This window comes from Vanellus vanellus (genome assembly GCF_965231255.1).
Source record: "Vanellus vanellus genome assembly, chromosome: 1".
NCBI classification, from domain to species: domain Eukaryota; kingdom Metazoa; phylum Chordata; class Aves; order Charadriiformes; family Charadriidae; genus Vanellus; species Vanellus vanellus.
The window spans coordinates 154,254,250-154,278,979 of NC_138905.1; the positions used below are offsets into that span (position 1 = coordinate 154,254,250).

General features: G+C 39.7%; 1 protein-coding gene across 1 annotated transcript in view; it reads left to right on the plus strand.

The window, feature by feature from the left end:
• The window catches only part of RASA3 (RAS p21 protein activator 3), a 142,535-nt gene that overhangs the window by 102,379 nt on the left and 15,426 nt on the right, over positions 1-24,730 (plus strand). The window contains exons 6-14 of the mRNA XM_082498841.1: positions 7,469-7,549; positions 10,315-10,387; positions 14,708-14,787; positions 18,765-18,869; positions 19,372-19,528; positions 20,375-20,523; positions 22,452-22,566; positions 23,241-23,315; positions 23,832-23,955. Coding sequence (XP_082354967.1) covers positions 7,469-7,549; positions 10,315-10,387; positions 14,708-14,787; positions 18,765-18,869; positions 19,372-19,528; positions 20,375-20,523; positions 22,452-22,566; positions 23,241-23,315; positions 23,832-23,955 — 959 coding nt within the window. The remainder of the gene's footprint in view (positions 1-7,468; positions 7,550-10,314; positions 10,388-14,707; positions 14,788-18,764; positions 18,870-19,371; positions 19,529-20,374; positions 20,524-22,451; positions 22,567-23,240; positions 23,316-23,831; positions 23,956-24,730) is intronic.

Here is a 24,730-nt window from a genome sequence, read left to right on the forward strand (position 1 = left end):
TGAAGTGGCTTTTAGGAAGCTTGCAACACTTCTGTAATTGACTCACAAACTGGCTTAACTGCTAATGGATTAACTCCTTGTCCTGTGAGAACAGGATGGCTGACACCCACTTTTTAGTCTGTTCTCTTTATTTAGTACAGAGTACAGATGGTACTCTGTAAATGCGTGGTTTTAAAAGTCTTTCTAGAGCCGATACTGGGAGGCAAATTGGATGATTCGAACTGTAGCATGGAGTACAGGTCCCATATTAATAGAAGAAAAAAGTCCATGGGATTTTTAAACTATTAATAAATGTTTAGATGTGTACTGACATGAGAAAATTTTGCAGTTTATTTGAAGTGATAGTGCTTTTAGGGATGCGTATGTATTGACAGTATTTCTTCTTTATATTTAATGAAGCAGTTTTTGCATTGTCTGTAGTTTTACTGTAGTATCTAATATTTGGTATAGATTGGGGAAGCAGAGGTTGTGCTTATTAGCTTTCATTTGCTTTCAGTATGTTATTGATTGGCTTTGTGTGAATATTTGTTCCTGTTTTGCTATAAAATATCTTCATTAAATACTTGGGAAATAAATTGTTGCTTGAACGCAAACATTAACAGTCAATTCCTCTTCCTCTGCTCTGTCCGAAGGAAAACACCATTAATGGCCTTGTATTAACAAGAACTGTGTGTGCGTGACAGAAATGTTACACATACAGAATTTTCCAGTTAAGACCAAAAGCTAATCTGGGTGCTGTGTGAGGCTGCAAAAACAGTTGTAGGTCAGCTCAGGAAGGAACCTTTGTTCAGGATAACATGAGTTTAAGAACACGTTCAAATGTTTTGCTTAACTGCAGCTATTCTGAACCCAACTGGGAATGGGGAAGAAAAGGCAGTAGTTATGTGGGGTTGCAGCTGTAATCTCAGAATTTCAAGGTTTCTGTTGTGCTTTTGGTGTGGAGGCTCTGGAGAATATTTTAAAGAGAAAAATCAAAATAGTTGTTTGCACAGCCTGATCCTCTGATCTCCATAAGCTCTATCCAGATTTCAGAAGCTGAAATGGGGGTGATTTTGAGTGTATCTACCTTGTATATAAATGCTTGAGTCAATGCATCAAATGCTGTACAGCCATTATTTTAAGGGAATACACATTGAGAGAAATGCAGGTCCCAGGTAAAGGTCTGCCATTTGTTTGAATGGTGCAGGATTTCATTTAGTGCCACAGATCTTTGTGGCAAAGTGAATTGTCGTTTGAGGGGGTGGAAAGTAGCTCCAGTTAAGCATTAATCCTCTCAGAGGTTGATGGGATGGCAAGAGTGTTCTTGTTTGTAAGCCAGAACATGTTTGTTCACCAAAAAAAAAACCCAAAACAAGCAAAAAAACCCACCAAAACCAAACAACAACAGAAACACAAAAAAGGAGGAGGGTATCATCCAAAGAGGATAGGGTACTGCTGGAGTTCTGAAAGGTGAGTGGTTTTCCCTGGAGAGGCAGTAGAAGAGATGGAAGGATAGATTGGAGAGCAGCAGTGTGGCTGAGGATTGGATAAAGACTCAGGTTTCAGGTTTCCTGGAGAGATCAACAGGTGAGAATAATAGTAGGAAATTTTGGTTTTACACAAGTAGATCACTTCCCAAAGTCAAGTAATATGTACTTTTGAAATCATCTTTTACTAGAGGTCACTTATTGAGAGTGGGCATGATCCCTTGGTTTCAAATGTTCATCCAGAGGACAAAAGGTTGACTCAATACATGGATGCGGTATTGCTAGCCTCCTTATTCCCTGGGGACAGGGGCAAGGCAGAGTCAGAGCATGGACTGGTAAAGAAATTTTGAGGAGGTTGGGACGTAATTATCTTAGTGTTTTTGGTGATAGAGGTAGAGTGTAATTTAAAACCAGGATTAAGTAAATTTAGAAAATGTTTGCCTTATTCCAGAAGAAACAAGCCACTTGGTCAGCCTCTTGGCAAAAAAAGGTTGTGTGTTTATGTGAAGTCCTGAATGAACATCAGTCAATTACTCTGTGGAAGTGAAGAGGGAACTGCAAGGTTTGTCTGAAGGTGCACTTCAGATGTAACATTTGGGCAGACCAAAACCCAGTATGCTGTCTCTGAGTGTGTCCAGTAGGAGATGAAGAATTATGAGAGCATTCATATGGTGGTACACTCTTCTGGCCTCCAGGAATTTATGATTTGGAGAACTTCTGAACTAGATGTAGTTCCTTTGTGCTTCATAGTTGTGGATGCGGATACATCCAGGCAAAGGCCATCTAAAACACATGACTATGACTGGTTTAGCAAGGCTCTGGTCACACACAGACCAAGAGAATGAGAAGGAGGGCTGAGAACACTTCCTGCTTGCAGTGGAAGACAGAAGTCAGTTCACTGGTCTCAGAACACCTGCCGTGTGCCAGTGCAGATGTGAGGTCGGCCAAGTTACACGTGGAAATCCACCATGCTGCATTACCTCAAAGTTCTTCTTACACCGCTGGTAATGAGTGAAGAGCTTGGATTGTGATGCAAGGCTGCACTGAAAGAAAAGGACGTCAATGTGGGAAAGAAAAGGGAAGCACCACTTCTTTACTGTCAGACTAGATGAAAAGAATGGACTACTGTATCATGAAGTTAAAGATTAATAGTCTATTTTATGTGCCCTGAGAAGCCCATTCACAAAGGAAAACTGTTCAGAGGTGCTCCATTACTCCTGGAAGACAGAATACTCAGGATAGTATGTATGCTACAAGATGATCCTGTAGTCAGTAGGTAAAAAAGGGCGCGGGGGGGGGGGGAGATCCAGAAAAAAACTTAAGAAAGTAAGTCGCATACTGGGGAATGTACCTTACCAAACAAGTACTTAGTATAAGCCAAAGATGGATTGTTTTGATGATGATTCTGACAAAACTGCCACGAAGCACGAAGTTTGCTTTTAAGTTGATACTTCTCTGTCTGGTCAGGCTTACCACACAAAGTACTGAGTGTTCAAGAAATAATTAGATCACTAGAGCAAGCAAGGAGGAGGAAGTCTCATGTCTTTGAAATGACACAGAGAAAAACCTGAGTGTGGCCAAAAATTACACATATGAGATGGGACAAAGCCTCAAGATTAGGAAACAAAAGAGAGGTGGACCAAGTGGAGGCTGGAAATAGAAGATTAATACAATACATCTGTAAGCTTGCCAAGCGTTAAGATTGATCCCAGGAACCCAATATGTATGTAAAAGCAATTAAAATACATGGATTATGTACAGTGATAGAAAGCAAGATTGTGTAGAAAAAAGATGTATTTGTTTTCTGTTGAGGAATCACAGTGAGAAAAGAGTCTGATCTGAGAAAAGAGAATGGGAACAGTGTGCTGTTCCCTACCCTAGGCTGAAACTGGGGAAAGGACTGAGCCTGACTAGGTACACTGGAAGTGATTTAGTCTGGAAAGAACAGTAAATACAGATACACGTTTTAAGAACAGCTATATCCCTTCTGGTTTCTTTGTGTCCATTTTTGTGTTGGTTGTCCATTCTGGCACACAAGGATGCCAATGACACATGTGCATCCTGAACTAGTCAGAAAGCCTATAATTCTCAAATAATTTTTACGATTCCAAGGAAGGGGTGTGGAACGCCCACAGGCTTGGATCATTCTGATGTTGCTCGCCTGTGAAGCCTGGTTTTGAGTATGATTGCGTAGGGGCTGTCTCGGAGACCACAGCCTACAGCTCTTGGTTGGCAGCCCAGAGGCAGAAGGAATGCCTGTACTGTCAGATGTGAGCTGCTTAGTCTTTGTTGAAAAATATTCTTTTTTCAAAACCTTCTCTCCCTGCCTCCCTCTCAACTTCTGTAATCACATAATTTAAAGGCAAGAAGGCATGCTCACGGTATGTTTGGGTTTGAGGTTTTATTTTACCCTCTGGGAATTTTCCGTAGCTTATTTACTCTTGTGAAGGTTTGGTCATGAACCACATTGAAAACTGAAATGTCTTGTTCCTTGAAACCTGTTAATTTTATAAACCACAAGCAAAATATAGTGAGGCAGCTGCATTGAGAGTTTTCCCATATGACCCAGCAATAACCTTAGCCCAGCCCAGCCAGGCTAGCTGCGAGGGATGGCTTGCCCTGCCCCAGCTGGGCTCGAGACAGCTAATCACCAGAAACTACCAGTTGGGCAGCAAAGATTCTAGCAGCCACCAGACATTTTTCCTCTGGGGCCTGATGAGTCAACTTGTAATTCTTGAATAATCTTGATTGCTTAGGCTTTTTTTCATTATCCTAGTACACATATGTTAAATTAATTCTGCAGATGATTAGAGCAAAGGTGTTTCATTTTTACTGGCTTTATTCACTGCTTCCCAGTGTGCCCCCCCCCTCCCCCCCCCAAGATTATACCTTTGTTATATGTTTCTTTTTGTATGGTTTGTTTTTTTTTTTTTTCATCTAATCCAAGTATGAACTGTCAGTCTTAATAACGTGACACTTCTGTGACAGAATTGAGGCTCCATTTTACCGCGTCTCTGAGTAGCTGTCATTTTGTTCTGGCTCTTTTCCTGCTTACCAGTTAAAGCCAGTATTTTGGTACCGGGTTGGTAGAGGAGCATTGTTAATTTACCTAGCAACTTTCCCATGAAATGAAAGCAGCTCTAGGATTAGTTTCCTGCAACTAATGAGGCTGTACTAACATGAGTTGACCAGACGGGTGTTTTGTTGAATTTTATTGTCTCCCCACAATGCTTAGTAAGATATAAGGACAAGAATGAGCACCTCTCCAGACATAGCGTTCCTTCCTCAAAATCTGAAGTTCTCAGTCTTTTACCTGCTTTCTCCAGCATCCTTAAACAATAACCTAAACTTAAATTACCTGAAATGCTCGAGATACCGTTTATGTCTGCGTCTGTTTCCTGTTTTCCCACATTTTGTTTCTTTCAAGGTTGTTTTTGCTTTTCTTATTCCAACTGCACACAAAGAAATGTCATACTCTTAAGTCATCATGATTGTATGAGAACATCTGTGTATTTTTAGTTTTGTTTTTTTGTTTTGGTTTGGTTTCGTTGTTCCCCAGCAAACATAAAAACTACCCTACTGTGTTAAATGTCCCTCTAGTCTATCCGAGTACTGTTTCTGATATTTGCTGGTGAGTGGTACTTCAAATATTGTATGACTACTCCAGTGTTACACCCTTCTCAATCTGCAATTTGGGCTTTCCTGAGCTCGAGGAGGCTTCTGGACCATTAAACTTTAATAGCTGCCTACAAACTACACTCCTTGAGTTCGTGTAGTCCTGGTTTGAATCCATGTATTCTTTTGGCCTCCATGATGTCCCATGGCAGTACTTTTTGCAATTTCATTATGCATTGTGTGGAAAAAGAACTTCCTTTTGTTTATTTTAAACCTGCTGTCTGGTAATTTCATTATGTGCCCCTTAATTCTTATTTTGTGAGGAAATGTTCTTCGCACCATTCATGATTTTGTAAACTGTTCATGAATGGATAACTTGTGTTTTCTGAGCTGGAGAGTACAAACCTGGGAGAGCCACAAGCAGTTAGAGCCATCCTGTTGTTCTTCTCCATGTTTTGTGGAGCACTCACAATTCAAGATGCAAGTGCCCAATGATTTATGTTGCTGGGTTCTCTCTGACCAGCTAATGATAGTTTGTCTTTTTAACCTTTGGTGGTGGTTGATGTGACAACAACAGAGGACTATCCACAAAAAACTACTTCTGTGTGGTAATAAGAAAATAGATCCTATCATTGTATATGTATATAGTTAGGGTATGTGTATTTTTTTTTGTGTGGATAACTTCACACTTTCCATCATTCAGATTCATCTGTGATTTTATTGTATGGTGATTTATAACCTCTACATGTCCTCAAGTATAGATCGTGCTGTCTGGGATCGCTTTCTGTTTTCTGTGTATTCTTGAAAGGATTGCTTTTATTAAAACAAGAATAATACTCTGAACATGCTTTCTCTGTGTTTAAATTTCACATAGTTCTTCCTGTATGGATGAGAGCTGTAGAAGTAGAAAATTGGCTGACTGCTATAAAGCCATTGAGTTACTATTTCATTTTAAGGAACTTTCAGGCTGCCTTAAGGAAGCAGTGGAAGGGGCTGGGGGGTTCACACTGACACTTGGTGTACCATTGTTCTGTTCAAACAGGAATGAGTTCAAGCCACATCTCACTCATCGTGTACTTCTTAGGACTGTGTGAACCTATCTAGATTGTACTTCCTCTGGTACAAAAACGATTCCTGTATTGGTGCAGAATATTAAATTTTTTCCTCCCTTTATGAAGAGTAAGTAATAGCTCTCTGTAGCTAACTTGTATTTGAATTCCACATCGTATTTTACCAAATAACTTGCTTTGTGGATAAAATTGTGGGATTTTACTGAATTTTTCCCTATTGATTTTTTTTAAATATTTTTTTTTTTTTGTATCAAAGTTGCTGTCACTGAAGGTAGTAAAACGGGTATGACTTTTCTTGCTGATTTTATAGCACCCAGAACTTTCCAAGGTATTTCACACTGCAAGTATAGTACTACTCACCTGCGCAAAGAGCTTCAGAGTTCATCTTCACCAAAATTTTCCAGTTATAATTGTGTAAATACAGCAGCCCAACAGGCTTACCTGTTGGAACCAAAACTTGTTTCAGGAGGGAGAGTCCTGGCAACTGGCTTGTTTCCAATTGGTGCAGCATTCCTCAGTAGGTTTTGACTTGTGAAACATGGAACATTTTTTCACTGTTTTTTGGGGGGTTGTGTGGATTGGTGGTTTGTTTTTTTTTTTCTTTTTTCCAAAGAGTTGTTGAAATGAGAGTGCAAAAGTGCAGATTTCTCACAATGGCTTGCAGCAAAACCCAATTTGTTCTGTTTTGTCCCTCCAGTGTCTCTTTGACTTCTTACGTGCAGAGCTGCTGAATGTGTTTCTTTAGGTTTGCTATTTAAAAGTTTTATCGAGAAAGATGGCTGCTGTCATACCATCTACTGGTCTGTAGTTAACTCACCTTTACGAATAAGCCCATGAAAAATTTTGTCAAAAGCTCCAAGGCCTTCGTGAATGTGATTCTGAGAAACTACTTGACTACTGCTGGGATATGTCTGTGTGGAGTTTGTTAATCTTTTGTTACAGAAGTAAATTCTGGTGGTTGTTTGTTTTTTTTTTTAATAAGTTGTCACAGAATTTTAAAGTGCTGACAGCTCCCATCTTGACAGCAGACTCTTATTTCATGAACCTATGAACCTTAAGTTGTTGTATTTGGATAATAAGAATCCTTTAAGTTAAGGTTTCTCTGTAATTTAACAGTATTTTTGACCCTGTTAAAGTTAGTGTTTAAGACCAAAATGTGTTTTCAAGTTTAGGTATAAATTAAAGGCTTGAGCTTAGTGACATTTCAATTCTCTAGTGTAAAGTATTATGGAAAGGGAACAGGTTGAAAACACATTGCTTTTATTTTCACTTTTCCCATTTAATTGACTTATTTGTCTGCATTTTCTTATTTTCTAGAGTTTTAGAGTGCCAAGGGTTGCCCATTGTGAATGGGCAATGTGATCCCTATGCCACTGTTACCTTAGCAGGACCCTCCAGGCAAGTATTGCACATATAAGAGCTTCCATTTTATAAGGATGGTTTTCTGTTTCCTTTGTCTATTAGATATTTGCATTCTCAGATGGACAGATGGGAGTATTTAGACACCACTAGAATATGTTAAGTGTTGGTGTGTGCATGTATGAACTACTGAATTATACTAGAGTAACTAATTTGAGGCTTTTTTCAGTTTTGATTTATGTAAATAATTTGAATATCCTGGAGTATGTAATTTGTGGTTAAGTCTTAATTTGTGCATCTTCTCAGCTCACAGTTGGAGGCCAGTTTCTGAGCAAATTTATTGCTTAATTTTGGGCAGGGGCAGAAGAGAAAGCTGAATACATCAACATCTTACAGAGTATGCATGTTTGTATGTGACTCTTTATAGTCTTTTCACTTTCAAGGTGTGGCAAATTAATGTGTATGTCAAAAGCCCTGGGTGGCTCAAACCTATAATTTGATATATGTGGACATAATAGCATGGATAAAATTTGGAATGAGGTTTTAGTAATGAGATTCTGCACAGTACTTTTCAGTTTAAATTTGGGGTTAAATGTTCCTGTTCTATGATAAGAAACTCCCGTGCTGTTGGGTGTCGCTATTTTGTTTCTGCTTATCTAGAGTCATCTTTTATGTCTGTGCCATGTTAGAAACAAAATAGCTAGCTCTGCTATCACCTCAAAGAATCAGATTTGGCACCATGGTTATTCATAATGTTTTACCATGATTTATTGAAAATACTATAAATAAGATGCATTCTTGACAAATACGTACCTTGCATGCGTAGGAGTTTTTGAGACCGGTCTGTGTTCTTCGTCTTTGTCTAGGTGTGTTATGCCTTATCTCCATTAATAAGCTGTGTATTTGAATTGTATGTTTTGATGTTTTAAGCCTATAACTTGTTTCATATGGTACTGGGTGGCTATTACTGAAACTGTAAGGAGATTTTTTTGACTAACCCTTGTTATCCTTGAATGTCCAAACTTACCTTTGTCTGCTTTCCTCTGCCCTTAATTCCAGATAATGTATGACAACTGATAACATTATTTCCCTTCAGAATAAGGAGCATAGCCTCGTCTTGGGTTTGTTTGGGTTTTTTTTGGGGGGGAGGAGGCTTGCCTCCTATCTCCAGCAAGCAGCATGCAGTTTATATCCCATCCACTGCTTTGTAATTGCCCAATAATTGTACTTGCCTTAATTGCCTCCCATTCTACATCCTGCTTCCCAGTCCCCTCCCAGATGGGCTTACTGTAAAGAGGTTGATTGGCAAGTGTGACTGATGAGATGGGATAGGCAGTCTGCCCTGTGTCCTGGGGGTGATTAGTCTCTCTTATCTCAGCTCCTCCTAGGAATAGTGGCATATTTTTAATCTGTACATCATTCTCTCTGGATTTTTCAATGCCTCTCCTATTAGAGTAGGAAAGCTGCTTTATTCTGCCACATTTATGCAATGCCAAGCATAAAAATTTCAACAAATGTGCTGCTGTTTATTGTGTGATTTGTACTTAGAGAGCCATCAGACTTCCTGACGAAAACTGATTCTATGTCTGTATTATATATGGGAAAACATTGTATACTGGTGGACTGGCCCATTCAAGTCAAACAGGAAGCCTGTAGCAGCACTGGGAATTAGACCCAGCTTTGTTTGACCTCTGTAAAAGAATATATAGTTTTCCGGTTAATATAAGCAGTGACAAGCTAGCTAAGCTTTGCTGCATGAGAAATGAGGGATAGATTCTAGGATGAAACGATTAGTAGGTCAGTTTTCCACATGGCTGATGCGCCTCTCCATCTGTGTCTGTTTTATCTATGCCTTCTTGTTACTGCAGAGCTGTAGGGGAAGATTGGAGACACAGGACAACACAGAGCTTTTCGCTTGTAGGTAATGAGAACAAATCAAGCATAGGTTCATAACATTTGGAAATCATCAAACAGCTGTTGGCTGGCCTGTGTGAAATGCATTGGCTGGCGTTAGCCCAATGCCAAGTAGTTAGATGTCTGTATTCTAAAAGGCAGGTGCAGGCGGATGGCACTGCCCATAGAGGATGAATGGGCAGCGCTAAATCTTGTCAGGCCTGTTGCCCAGTGAGTGGTTTGAGGGAGGTCTGCCATGTCTTGTTCCTACAGAGCAGTAGAAATTGAGAGACTTCTCAGCACCGCTCATAATAATTCAACAACATAACATTAACTAGGTGCTGTTGGGGTTGCAGGAAAAAAGGCAGTAATATAGCAATAAAAATATTCTTACTGAGGAAATAATTCTGGGGTTTTTGATTATTTAACACCGCTGAAAATCATTCATTGATTCCTCAGGCCAGGATTATAAAATATAAAACACAGAAATAGTGATGTCAGTCTTCCTGTCTCCTGTGCTTTTACGGTATGAGGAATTTTTGAGTCACATCAAGACTAAGACCATCCCCCTCCCCCAAATTTTACTGCTCAGACCCCCATTCTTGCCAGTTCCTTTGTACAGATGTAAGATTCTGCTGGATCAAGCGAGAGACAGAATTGAGGTTCAAGGACTTGTGTTTAAGGGAGGATAACAAACTGTGACTACTGCCACTTTAGAGAAATAGGCATGCAGTGAATCCCTCTGTTAAATATGTGCAAATGTGTATGACTTGCTGTGCTTGGATCCATGTGGCATTCCAGTTTTATCAGATAAATCAAGTGGATGACTTGATCTCCTCAGTGGCTCTGTTCTAAGATCACACTTCTGCTAATGTTGTTTCTTACCTTTTTTTTTTCTTTCTTTAATTCAGATCAGAAGCCAAAAAGACTAAAGTTAAAAAGAAGACCAACAATCCACATTTTGATGAAGTGTTTTATTTTGAGGTTGGTATTTCAAAGGAATGGGTGATAAGCTGAAATACTATACTGTAGATAGTTGGCACAGCATCCTGCTCCGTGTTGTGCCAGCTGTCTTTGAAGACTGTTTTGGAGTATAGTGCAGGGGAAAGAACTACCCAGGATCAGACTGGCTGTCTGCTCAGGGAGCAGTACATTGCTTCAGCTCAGGTGCTCTGTAGGAAAAGCTTCAAGGTGGGCACTTCTGAGCAGCAGGCTGTACACTCCATCGCGACTCACCCCAGGAGAGTTTTAAAAAAGGACGGTTAAAAATGGAATTCAAGAAATTTTATTTTTTTTTTTTTTTAGCCTGTGGTTCTATAGCTGTTCCACCCTGTCTTTCCCAGTCAATGAGAGAAAGGTTATCTCCTAGGAATACTGAAAACTGTAGAGGAAAAATATACTTAAACTGAATGTTCTGGATGTACCAGTCTGCTGCAATACCAGTGCCTTTCCTCCCAAGCGGGTGAAACCTCTGCAGCTTTATTTTAATACAGAGCATTTTCAACATGTCCAGTTAAGACAAAGTATAACTTTTATGAAAGTGCTCATTTTGGTTCTTTCTGGCAAGAGTAGCTGTAATTGTGGTGTGTCCATACATATATGTGCATGTGTTTATAATTTGGCTACTTCTTGAAACTTTTCATTCTGTCTTCTTAAGTATGTATATCTTTCTCTTTTCTTTTTCTCTTTGCATCTTAGTCCCAGTCTACACTTAACTGTTCTATTTCAATAGGCAGCTCAAGAACATATCTGGCATAGTGAAGTTGATGAAAAGCTAGAGTAGTACAATGCAGTTGGCATGTCATTGAAAAGCCCTTTCTGCCAATACAGCTTGCATCATTCAGGTTACATTTGCATTAGAAGTTGTTGCTGGTAAAGGGTTGGCATCTAGGGATGTATTTTCTCAAATCAGTTCAGGGGCACAGGCAGCCACAGCAGGAAGGAGAGCTGCGGAGAGATGATCCATAGAAGTGCTGTTGCACTGTGCAGATCTGAAGTGCGCGTATCATTCTTGGCAGTGCCAGTGAGTGGCTTGTTGGTGTCTTCCCCCTCCTTCTACAAGCCACCGTCTTTGCCTAGAACCTGATAGTTGTACCGACTAATCTAAAGTGGATCATACCAGCAGAAGCGTGCTCTTGTTGATGTAATGTATTTGGATTTAAGGAACAGATATAGCAAATTCTTTATTGCCAGGAGCACTTTCTCACTGCCCAAAGGGGTGGAAGCCCTGAGGGTTACCCAGGATAGCTTTCTAAGGTAGTCTTTCCTCCGCTAACCCAACACATTTCTTTCGAGGATGTATCTTCCCTGCAGCCTTAACTGTAGCTAGCAGTGAGCCTTTGTGCCTGCTTGCCTGACTCTGTGAGACTCTGTGGAGGTGCTGCGTGAGCATGGTTGATGGGGGAGAGATCCCATGGTACTGAGTGCTGAAACTGCACTGAGGTGTCTGTGTTTACTCAGGGCTGCCCAGGATTTCAGTCTGTCACCTGGCCCAGAGCTGCGGCCTTTGGCAGTGACACAAGAGTGATGCTATGTGTAAATAAACTAAAGTGGGCTTCTTTATTCTTAACATAGGCAGTTCTGGAGGTGTCTGTCAGCGAGAGCTTTTTCGTGAGAATGTAATCCAGGAATTCAGACTGTAAACCACAAAACTTCACCTGTCTGGTTCCTCAGCCATCTGTGCGCTGCAGAAACAGCGAACGTTTGGTATTTAAACACTGAACTTGGCAGGTGGTGCCATATTGGGAGAGGAAGGAGAGAAACAGAAAGCATCTTCTAGCTGGAGTTGTGGAAGGGGGCTGGAGGCTTGCTTAGCTTGTCTTTAAGCTGAGAGCTGGGTTGCGTGCAAGTATCAGCAGAAGCGAGACCTGAACACAAGCCCATGCCCCAGTTGTTCTGCTAACTCAGAGCAAAGTATTTTCTGTGTGGGTAAGAGCAGAAATGCCTGAATGGGGGAAATGTCTGAATCAGCCGGAATGCTGAAACATAAACATACCCTTAGCGCAGACAGAGCCATCATAGATTTATGTCTTTTTGCGAGTAGTTAGTACATATCAGGCTAAATGTCTCCAAGGAACAAGGTTCAGTAGAATTGCTATGACTGGGAAATACATTCACTAATGAGACACGGGCAGATCTGTGGCTGGTGCATGCAAACAGAGTGCTCTGATTCCCGTGGAGCTGCACATTTTCATGCTGTTGACAGCGGTGTCACTTACTGCCTCCAAACCGCTTCATCAGCTTTCCTGCAGTTTGTTAGCACAGTGATTGGCTACGCCTCCAAGGAAGAAGCTGATCTGTAAAAGGCAGTGAATGGGTGCTTCCCTTTCTACAACCAAAAAGTTTCTGAATGGAAAATAGCTATCCTTGGTTTGGGAAATCTAAAGGCTTGTTTAAGGGGCGCTATGAGCGAAACTTGCACCTGATGGTTAGGAGCCATTTTCACCACCGCTCCAGCTGCAGCATGGTGTGGGGGCTCGGAGTTCTATATGCAGCTACAGGAAAATGCCCCTCTCACAGGAACTGAAGAAGGTAGTGCAGGGGACCTGTTTGCAAGCCTTCATGTGCTGGGGGAAAAAAAAAAAAGAGCAGCTAAATAAATGGCTCACCAGCATTGCTTAAAGAAAAGGACCAGCACAGCAGAGTTGTGCCCCGTTTTTGTAAAATGGTACCTGGCAGCTAGTTCAGCACTGTGGACTGGGAGTTCCCTCATCTTCAATTCCATCCTTGGAATGGATGGACTTCATACAGCTATCTTTTTAGGAATACCACTCTTGAGTTGTATTAATCTGCGCACTAAGCAGTTGTACAGGTGAACAGAGAGACCTTGTAGATGCAGACTCCAGTAAAAACTTCTCAGAAAAGTGTTTACTTAAAAGGGACATGCCATAAGTTACACCTATGCTGTAACTTTTTTTAACAATTCATGTTACTGATAATAAAGGACTTAAAAGTTGGCTTCCTTATTAAAAATTACTCCATTAGCTTCACAATAATAGAAAATGTCATTTGCAGTTATGTAGCACAGTTTGCACTGTATCTACATAAGAAAATTTCTGCTGAGCTGCTGAACTTGTAGGCTGTATTTAAATCCTCCATGCTCTTGGGCTTACAGGTGCATTTGATTCAGTTAGTCTAGAGGGTGTGGTCTCCAGTGCTGCTAGTACCTCTTAGTTTTTATGTATCACCTTGAACATGATGCCTGCCTCACACATGCACACAGAAAAAAGGCTCTGAGTGTCTCGTGTTGAAGATTCTTTTCTGGTTCCTGTCCATTTGTGCAGCTCTATCTTTGCCTCCATTGTTTGTACCATTTGCGTCTGATGTGCAATGTAAAACCAAGAAGTCAGGTTTACAATAAAAGCCAGTTTTTGTGAGTGGGAAGTATTAAGCCACAAACGTGTTCAAATGTACAATAAAGTTCAGCTTCTGTGTGCAACCAAGAGCTGAACCCACACATCATACCCACTTGCATTTGATCAGTTCCTGCTGTGGTTTCAGCTGGGTGGGGTAGCCTTTTTCTCAAGTTTCTGACACATACAAAAATACAACCATCAAAGTCTTTCTATACTCATGCTAGAAAACAAATTTTAAGAAATGTTTGTACAAAAAAGTTTTTTGCTAATGCTCTATACTTATAGTTATCTTCCCATTATTTTCTGCCTATGCTTTGTCATTTATCAGTCTTACAAATATGGTTGGTGAACTGTGTACGTGGTTCTATTTTCTAAAATGCACAGCACAGGCTAGCTTCTCTTGGACTATTGATCAGCTTGGTATTTTTTCTATGGGCATGATAAATTGACTTCCAGGATATCAGGACAGGCAGAACTTCCCAATTTTAACTGGATCCACTGTAAAATGTTTTTAAGGGTGGTTTTGGTTTTTTTTTCCCTCTTCAGAGTGCCTCAGGCCATCGGTTGTACAGCTGTATTTAAACCCTAATTATTAATTGCCCTTTTATTTGCCTAGATAGATTATAAAAGTGGTACTCCTTTCCATGATTTTTTTTTTTCTTTTGTCAATGTAAACCCAAAGTACTGTAGTAATATTAAAGACGTCCTTTCTCTGTAAAGAAAGTATGGAGTATCTAGTTACTCTTGGATATGATTGTGTAGCCACCGCTTTTGTATAGTCAGGAATCTGTTTAGTCAACACGTTTATTCACATGCATGAATGTTTTCAGAATCAGGACTGAAGTCACAGTTGATAGTCAAAGGCTGCGATCTTCCAGAGCTTTGTACAAGTAACATTGGAATGCTTTTGTATCAGACCAAGTTATTAAAGTTTCCTCCTTTTTATTAGGTTACAAGACCCAGTAGCTACAACAAGAAATCCCATTTTGATATTGAAGATGTTGATGAAGTTGACAAAATGGAGATTAGGTAATATAAAACACTTTATTAGTATAAAGTTGTCTTCCAAAGTTGTGTAACTTTGCAGCGGGCTCGATTTTTCAAAGTGGCGACCATGGGTTTACTGTTGATAAATCAAGATGAGTCTTCCTTACTGTATGTTCATTTACCTCCACCATCTTGTATAACGTATCTGAATATGTCTGATGGTTCTGCTGCAGGTGAGATCCTTATTATTTTCCTTGGTGTCCTGTATCCACTGTGTGTACACTAATGTGTGGCTGTCATTAAGCGCAGCCTTTTATGTCTGGGCTCCCCTTTCCTTCCTCCCTCCCTCAGTTTCCCAAGAGAGCCCAGAAGCTCTATGATGCTCTCAGTTACCAGGTCTGTTTTCTTTTATCACTTAATTTTAGCAACCCATATAAGGTCCTTCTTCCCTGAAAGGAAACTCAAGAGTTTCTCTGGGGCAGAGGCAGTTTCTCTTCTCATTTGCCTGCAAAACTTTAACCCCTTCCTGCAAGGCTGGGTATGATACATGTGAAATCCATTGCACAGAAAAGAAGCAACTCTGATTTCAAAAACAAAAAGACACCACCCCACCCCCCTGCCACCCACTTAGTACTATTTTAAAATCTGCTGAGGACTGTCAACAGTGTCCGTGGAGACAGGTGGATAGAAAGAGTGGAGAAGAAACAATAGGAGGTGCAAAACCTAAAGGTATCGCATGTGTCATACCATCCCATACATTGAAACTTAGAGACTCAGGCCATCTGGCGATATGGCTGCACTGAAGCTGAAAACTTCTGTATCTGCATGAGGTGTTGAGAAATCTCCCTCTCCTTTATGCTAGGATTTGGAGGAAGAAAAGTTGAGGGAGAGTGGTGGTACCCCTTTCCTCCCCATGTATTCCCACTAGAGAGACAGTGAGGGCTTAAATCCCAAAACATTCCCTAGTCATTTCAGAAGCACAATTGGCTGTAAGTAAAGGAGGGGAGACCAGGGAAAGGAGGGGAAACAGTACTTACTCTCAGCAAGAAGGACCTATCTATGTTCACAAATGAGTGGATGAGGGCTGTTCTAATTTGATGGTCAGCTGCTGGTTTATGTAACCTGTTAGTGTAGTATCACAGAATGACAAGACCGTTAATGGATTTGTGTCTGCCACTCTTTCTCTGAGAACGTCTGCATCAGGCAGTGCAAAGGTAGCTAGTTTAAGGGCAACCCACAGCTAATTCATAGGAGAAAGAGCGAAGGTCCAGGTTCAGTGCCATGCTGCTTTGTGGCGGTGTCAGTGTTGCAGCAGAGCAGATGACCTAGTCCTAGCACCAGACCATATTTCTGCGAAGTTTTGCATGGTGTAGGTAGGTATGAAGTAACACGTCCCATATCCCAGGGCATGTATGTGATGGAATGGGCAGCTGAACAGTGTCTTGGGAGTCCCAGTCTAGTCTTTGTAACCATGATGCGCAGCCATGCACTGATTTTAAATGAAAGCTAGGATTCTCTGATAGTTTTGTGACTCTGGAAGGGGACCCTAGACATTGGTGGACAGTGGTTACACATTGTTTGATACTTCAGTTGATTCTTATTTTGTACTGCTGGACTAAATGGAATGATAACAGTTGTTTTACTTAGTATATTCTCTGAAAAAATGACCGTCTGCGATGATAACGTATGTGGAGCTGAGATTCAGAAAAGTCTGTCATTCCTTAAAACCAACACATCACAGTGTGGTAAAGATGAATAGTTTGTGAGGAGGCTTCCAAAATAGTTGGGAAAAGATTAAGCACTTAAATAGTAGACAAAAGCAGATAAAGTGTTGTGGTTGGGCAAACTCTTTGCTCAGAAGTTTTGTCCCCTATAGGACAGAATGTTTTTGTTTCTATCTCAGGTTCCCCTTCCACCCCCGCTCACTTCCTCCAGCCTATTTAGTCATAGTTAGATTGCCCCCATGCCCCCTGGACAGATCATACAATTTATAGGTTTGGGGGTTTGTTTTCTTTTTCTCTCCTGAGAAAAATACCATTCCACAGGGTAAAGAGGAGACTTAGTCTCTCATGGTTTCTCTCTCTAAAGCTATGAAAGTTTCTCTTTTTGAGTGGGTGTAGGAAGTTGCAGGCAGGGCATATCAACACTTAGGGACCAGATGTTCTGGTGAAGTTCATTGTTTCTCCTCCCCCTCTATGTTGTTTCTTTCTTTCTGTGACTACAGTCTGACCAGCTTCAGAATAACACTGAGCATAATTTTGCCTTTTAAAAAGCTCGGGAAACAGTAATATTTTTGACTCTGAGGTCTGTGTATTATGATTTTTAAAATGCTGCTTATGCTTTGTACTTCAAGCACACAAAGCAATAATTTCAGAATTTGCATGCCTGCTTTGCTTACTGCGTAGTGTGAGATCTACCCTGAGTTGTTAGTTCCTCTCCTACAGATCCTTTGCACTGATTGTTTTTGGTTTTTTTTTTTTTTTTCTGCTGTAACTTAGGCAGCCAAAGGGTGTTCCCCCCCAGCAGCCTATGTTTGAAAGTGTTATTGCTAGTGGGTATCTTGAAAGAATTTGGATAAACTAGAAACCAGTAGCTTGTAAGTTCTTGGTAAATTGTAAGTTTGACTATGTAAGAATCTTCTCAAAAGATTCCTCTCCTCCTGAAGCTGCTTTTAGCCATCTGAATTAGTTAGGAAAATAGTAACCAACCAGCTGTGGAGAAAGAGGAGAGGAAGTTGAATTCTCAAAGAAGTTTTTTCCTTTTGGGGAATTCTTGCCCTGCAGAAATACTGTCAAAATATCAGTTTGAAGAACTTTACCCAGCAGGCATGCAGTGTGAGCTGATGGTATGTCTAGTGTATGAAACTTGATTCGTGAGACACTGTTGAGAGATACAAGGCTCAGAGGATTTAAAAGTGGTGTCCTCTGTGCTTGCATAAGGTAGGATAAACCTTTAGCAGGACTACCAACATCCATTCCTTGACAAGCCTCCTGGGACTTGCTTGAGACTAGGAAGGTTGTGTAAATGTGTCCATAATTGGATAATTTTTGTACCTTATCCAAATTAAAGTTGCTCTTCTAAAAATCTTCATTATTTGAAAACCTGTGTTTTTTCCCGTATATCTTTTTCCCCCAAAGTTTAAAGCACATTCAGACTGTCACTTAGCTGTGAAATTCTCAGCTGATCTTGTTTTATAATAAAAATGCCGCTCAGAAGAAACCTTAAAATGTGTACAGAAACAAATGCCCTGGAGTTTGAAACCCTTGCTTCAAGATGGGTATTATAGTGTTTATCTAAAAACACCAGTACTTCTACTTTGAATCTCAGTACAGTTGTTTTACATCCTAATGTTAAAGAACATGTGAAAGGGAAGGAAATACCATCTAGAGATGCATACCAGAACTTCCCAAATGTGAACGACTGAGTGCCAAAAATTGTGTAGGCTTCAGTTAATACACAGGCTATATAAAGTGGTAGACCTGTCCTGAGGTTTTGAGGATCTGTACAGGGCTAGTTTAAATGCCACGAATTTGTAAGCTTGACACAGTGAATCTTCCCAGGAGCTGGAGCATTGAGGACTGTGTAGACATTCAGCCTAACTCTGTAAAGCTGCTGCTTAGCTGCTAGTAGTCCTGAATTAGACCAGGATGAACAGTATGGAGTCCTTAAATATCTCTGCACGTTTTTCCCCTGGTGTCCATTTTACCTGTATTTCTCCATTGTCTGGGATAGCCAAACAGCCCCCTGAATCTTTATCAATATGGATAATGGAAACAGTACAGATCAGGCAAAGGTAGTCTAGATGAATTTTTTCACTGATGTTTCATGGAGGTGAATTGCAAGGCTCCAGAAATCTAAGGTCTCTTTACTGTTTGGAAACCACTGTTGTACAATTTCAAGACTTTTGAACTCATAGGCTTGAGGGGGGAAAAAACAAAATTGAAAATGAGGTTGGGATTATTTGTTTTTATTTTTTTTATTTATTATGAAACTTTTAAAAATCTTTGGGTTTATTACAGGGTTGATCTTTGGAATGCCAGTAACTTGAAGTTTGGAGACGAGTTTCTAGGAGAACTGAGACTCCCTTTGAAATTTCTCCGACAGTCTAGTTCTTACGAAGCATGGTATTTGACATTTTTCTTTTGGAGAATAAGTAGAAACATATGTCCGCTGTGAAGACTTAAGAGTAATTACTGCTATGTGATAAAGCTTAAATGGATTTAATTTGTATCTTTTTTTGTATGCAAGCCAAAGTAATCTTAGCAAATGTAAGAACAAGAAGTTTTGATAATGTGATATACAGAGATTTCAATCTGCCTCTGTATTGCATGTGGGAGTTCTAATACGCTGGCTTTATGATACTTACTGCAGCTCATCAGCAGCGCCATAGTTTTAGTGTGGGGGTTCTTAATCATACCTACATAAATCTTTGATCAGAACTTCCCATGTTGCAGTTGGTGCAAAATAGACTGGCAAACTTAATTAAAAAGTCTGATTCAGAGGTCTCATGAATTTGACACTTATATAAATATTGTGTGTATCTGTACATTTTATATATGCTCATGTATAGCCTGAGATAATCTTGTGCTTCAGCACAAATTTTCTGTCTTATTTTTTGCATATCAGGTATTTCCTGCAGCCCAGAGATAATGGTAACAAGTCATTGAAACCTGATGACCTTGGTTCCTTAAGGTTAAATGTGGTTTACACCGAGGACCATGTTTTTTCCTCAGACTATTACAGTCCACTTAGAGACCTCCTGCTAAAATCTGCAGATGTCGAGGTAATTTGCTTGCACTGCTTGTTCTTCACCTGCAGATCATCCTCACAGGGGTCTCTCTGAATGTTTGTCACTATCTTGCTGGCACCATAGTTGTGTAATTACCAGAGTCTTCAGCTTCTTCCTTTTCAGACCTGGGGGCCTTGTTAAGCTCTTCATATCCCTGGTGCTTGTTTTCAGTCCTTGCAGAGAAGATCTTTATCAGCATGCAGTATGATGGGTGAAGGCACACCCAGGAACACCAGTGGTTTTAGCAGCAGCGTATTCTCCGTGGCTTTCTAATTTTACATGTGAAAATGCGAAGTAAACTTCAGTTTGATTAATTGGTTTTCCTTTACTGGAGAGGAACAGGTTTACTTGCATAATTAAAAAGAAATAAACAACAACAAAACCCAACCCAAACCAAGAGCTAATCCTGAAGTGTCAGAGGGTTGAATCACATGTGCTGTTATGTATGGTTTTAGCAATTGTAACAAGTGCTTTTCTTTTCAGGACAAGAAATGGGTTCTGTACTTACTGTGGCTTGAAATTGAGAAGGGTTAGAACTCTTCCTCTTCATTTGCTTCCCAGGCAACAGTGACATTCAGTGAAAAGAGCTGTTAAAAATGGGGTGGGAAAAGAGACTGTACTGTAATAGTTTTTAAATTGCTGCCCTCTTGCGATCAGAACTTACAGCCAACAAAAACTGGAATGTAACGCCCACCCATGTTATGTACGGGCATGTTTGGGTAACTGTCCATTGCAACTGTTGTGTGGGGTTCTGCATTAAGGAGCTAATGGGAAGAGAAAGAAAGAAGATGCTTCTTCTGGAAAGATCTCTCAATGTTTTTATTTCTTTCCACTGTTCAGCCTGTTTCAGCATCAGCTGCACACATTTTGGGTGAAGTTTGCAGAGAAAAACAAGAAGCAGCCATACCTCTTGTCAGGCTTTTCTTACACTATGGCAGAATTGTGCCTTTCATAAGTGCCATTGCAAATGCTGAAGTGAAGAGAACTCAGTAAGTACAAAAAACGAAATTGCTATCAAACATACCTGCTCTGTGTTGGTTAGTGTTAGGACCCTCTACTCAGTTTCTAGAACTAGAATTTTGTAATTTCAAAAGAAACTGTTGGAGTTGTTCCTATTCCAGCTGAGCGGCAGGGTTCTTTATAAACACGTTCACTGCTCTGAAGATCTGGTGAGTTTGACTTTAGGAGGAATTCTCATCATGTTTTGCAAAGTTTACTTGCAAGACTATTCTAAGGTCTGAGAGCACAGATTTTCACTCTTCTCAGTCTTAATTATATTTGATGATAACTGTGAAATCCTACATTACCTTCAGCTGTTCATATGAAATCATTTCAGCTTTATAGTGTCCTAATAAATCATCTAGCACTGAGTAAAAGCGTTTGTTGAAGTTATTTAAAAAAAAAAAGTAAGTTTCTTCCTAGTCATGAATGTTTAAGTAAAACTGTACATCTAATCTTTCCCATTAGAAGGCTGAAGAACAAAGATGGGATTGCATCTGGCAGTGGATAGCAGAAAACAAGATATTTTTCCTGGTCACTTCCTATAAGTTCCTTGTTTGACTTACTGGTGTGCTCACAGTTAGTAGTGCAAGATCTAGTATTCCTACCAGGCAGGTCCTAAAGAACGTTTCTTGCCACAAGTCTCATGCCTATATAGTCATGCTCTTGACTGACAGCAGAAGAGACAGTTGGGAAGCAAAGGGAATGACTCTAAAGTAACAGCTTCCTCAGTACAAAATAAAGTCTTTGTGTGGGTTGGCTTTTTTCAGAGTGTCTGAGGGATAGAGTGTTTTCCTTCCTGTAGGTAGGTGTATTTTTTCTGTGCTGCAGGTTGGCTGAAATGGCTCAGTTGCTGCAGTATGAGGAAATTTGCTGCTCCCTAGTCAGTCATGTTCCTGAGATAAAACAGCAAAGATGGTATTTGTTTTCAGGGCTTTCTGGCATTTGTAAGAGGCAGTGAGCTTACTTTTTTTATGAAACAAAATGATGAATCCAGCAAAGTAATTCATCCTGTTATTTACTGCTTGTAAATGGGTACAACTGTAGTAAACTATAAACAACAGAAAAGACATCGGTGTGTGTACAAGAACAAGCAAATAACTTCATATCCAAGTTTGATCTGCTGTCAGTAGGCACAGGTTTTGACCATATGGGTGTAGATGAGACATTGATTATCTGCATAACGCAAATTGCTGTACAATGAATTGCAAGTACAAAATTAATATGAAATTACTTGCATTCTGAAAATGCAAGGAATACTAAAAAGAAGTACACATGATAGTGCAGCCTAGCTAAAGCTTAACTAATTACAATGGCTGTATGTCTAGTATAAGAAGAATTTGGTTCAAGTTGCCTTTCAGTACAATGTGGGAGTCTGCATGGCATCAGCTATCCACACGATTCTCGGGGCAGAATGGGAATCTACACTGTGTTCAATACTGTTGTCACAGGACAGTGCTCAAAGTCCCTTAGAAAAGATGGCTGTGTCATTGGAGCCGGTGTTTTCATCTCCCTCCCAGCTTACAAGTACTCATTTTGTACAAGTACTTGCTGCGTCCTTCCTGTACTCAAATTAACACTGTTCAGTACCATGTGAAAGTTGGGTGCATTTTTCCCCATTTAGATTGTAAACCCCTTTGATTTGAGGCTGTGTGTTGCTGTGTGTTGGGTGATGCACTGAGCACACTGCGCCAATACAAAGAACAGAATCTGTATTCCCTCTGGACTTACTGTGACTACTGCTTTTCTGTTATAACCTGGAAGTGCAGTAAATGCTCCATGACTGCATTTAATGGCAGGCTGGTGTCAAAGGGAGATTTTGTTTGCACATTCCGTCACCTTTCACCGCTTCTTTTATTTCCATATATTAGCAGTTTATTACAGAGAGACTAAATTACAGAAAATTGTTCACTTCCAGAGATCCAAACACCATTTTCAGAGGAAACTCATTAACTTCCAAGTGCATTGACGAGACAATGAAGCTGGCAGGGATGCATTATCTGCAAGTTACACTAAAGCCAATTATAGATGAGGTAAGAGCAGTTTAGACTGTTTATTTGATAAAATGTCATTGTAAAAGGCCTTCAGGGAGCAGATACTGTTTATCCCTTCCCATTTTAAGATGACTTTGTAGGAATAATTCTTAAAAGCCTGTTTCTGTGTTAAAATCCTGTGTTAGTTTAGCCACAGCTGAGTCACTCAACTCAGAAACAGTTGGATTGTATTAAAAGAAAAGGAAAATGTCCATTTATTTAACTAAAATACTCTGTTTTATAAAATCTAACATTTTTTGTTTCTGAGAAATTAATAAAGGAGTAACTTAAATGAATAAAGAATATATACAGCAGAAAGCTGCTGGGAAGCTATAAGTAATACATTTCATCTAGTGGGTGTAAAGGAATAAAATTATTCTTAAATAACTGTGTATGGATGCATGTATTGTAACAATAGTTTATTATCCATCCAGTCCAGAATGGTGGGCATGGGTATTTTAGTGCAGTGATTGGGCAATACTTTCAGACCACAGACTTTCTTTAAATGATTTGACAATTTATTCGGCTGTTGTTTTAATGTTTCATCAAAAAATGTCAGCTTTTTAAATAATATATTTTTTTACCCCCCAAAACTAACAGATTGTGCTTTTTACAAAACTTTTTCTACTTGAAGGTAAACTGATATATTGATTGTTCACTATTTTTTTTTCTAGATTTGTCAGGTCCATAAGCCTTGTGAAATTGATCCTGTGAAATTAAAAGATGGTGAAAACCTGGAAAATAACAGGGTATGCATTAGACTTTGAAGATTCAATCCCTGTTTACACTATCAAGTTTAACTGAGGTCCTCAGATGTTTGATGTTACAAATAATTTTGTCATTCATTAGATGACACTGGAGGCTTTCTTAACACCACAAACTGTTATAATTATTTAACAATGGCTTTACGTTATGCTATAAATGCAGTATCTGTAAAACGTTAATCACTTCTCCCCAACCCTTATGGACAAGGATAATTTAGCTCTGGCTAAATCAGTGGCTCTACTGATGACGTTGAAAATGGTGCTACAAAAAGGAACGATATGCCGTATAGCCATATACTTGATGATAGGAATAATATTTTTACTCTTGCACTTGAATATCGGTGTTTACCAAAGAGAGTATTGAGTGCGAGATTGTTTTGCAAGTATGTAATGTTCAAAGTGAGACTCTGTAATGATGCCATTATGAATAAAAACAGGAATAATACCATTTTCCAGAGCAGAAAATGATTCTAATTTTGTCATAATCATTGCATTTTTCAGGAAAATCTGAGGCAATATGTTGATCGCATTTTTACTGTAATTACAAAATCTGGTGTAAGCTGCCCTACAGTGATGTGTGATATTTTCTTTTCACTAAGAGAATCAGCTGCCAAACGTTTTCAAGGTGAGTTTCTATATAGTTTTGTTTTACGCTACCGATAGCTTTTAAATGTAGATGTAGTCTAGCAGTCTGCGTGACCCATGATGGGATTTAGTAATTGAACAGCAGCTCATCCAAAATAGCATTTGGAATGTATATTAGTGCTGGTTTTGATTATTCATTCTACAAACCCCCTAACTTTTAATCGTTGTATGAGTTTTCCTTAAACACCTTTCAAAGGAAAACAACATTTAAAAAGAGCGTTACGATGGTATGTATTTATGGTTTCAATATTTGCAAAGTATGCTCAGATTTCAAATGTTCAGGTTTTTGTAATGGCTTATTCTGCAGACTCCATGCAGCTGAATTATTTTCTACTCATACGTCAGTCTGTAATAAAAGCCAATCTATAAATTATTTGAGTCATTGCAAGCTCATTGCCCTAGGAGGCCCGTGTGCTTGCAAAGGTTTTCTGGCTGTCAAGAGAGAATTCTTTCCGTTCCCTCCTGATTGTTTTGGCTCTGAGAATGAGCAGGCAATATAAAACCAGAATTGAGCAAAACAACCAACCTGTGTATTTCATGAAGGGAAGCAGATTACAATAAAGAAGTTTTAGAGAGTAACACAAGTTCACCTTTTGAACAGGCACTTCATAGTAGAGAGGCTCAAGCAGAAAGCTATTGATTGTGCTGTTGTGCTCTTTCTTTTATGTGAAAATAAATAAATTGTATTTTCTGTATTTGCCAACTGGAATAGATACATTAGGAGTCTGTACAGCACTTGTGCTTGGGGCTATAAC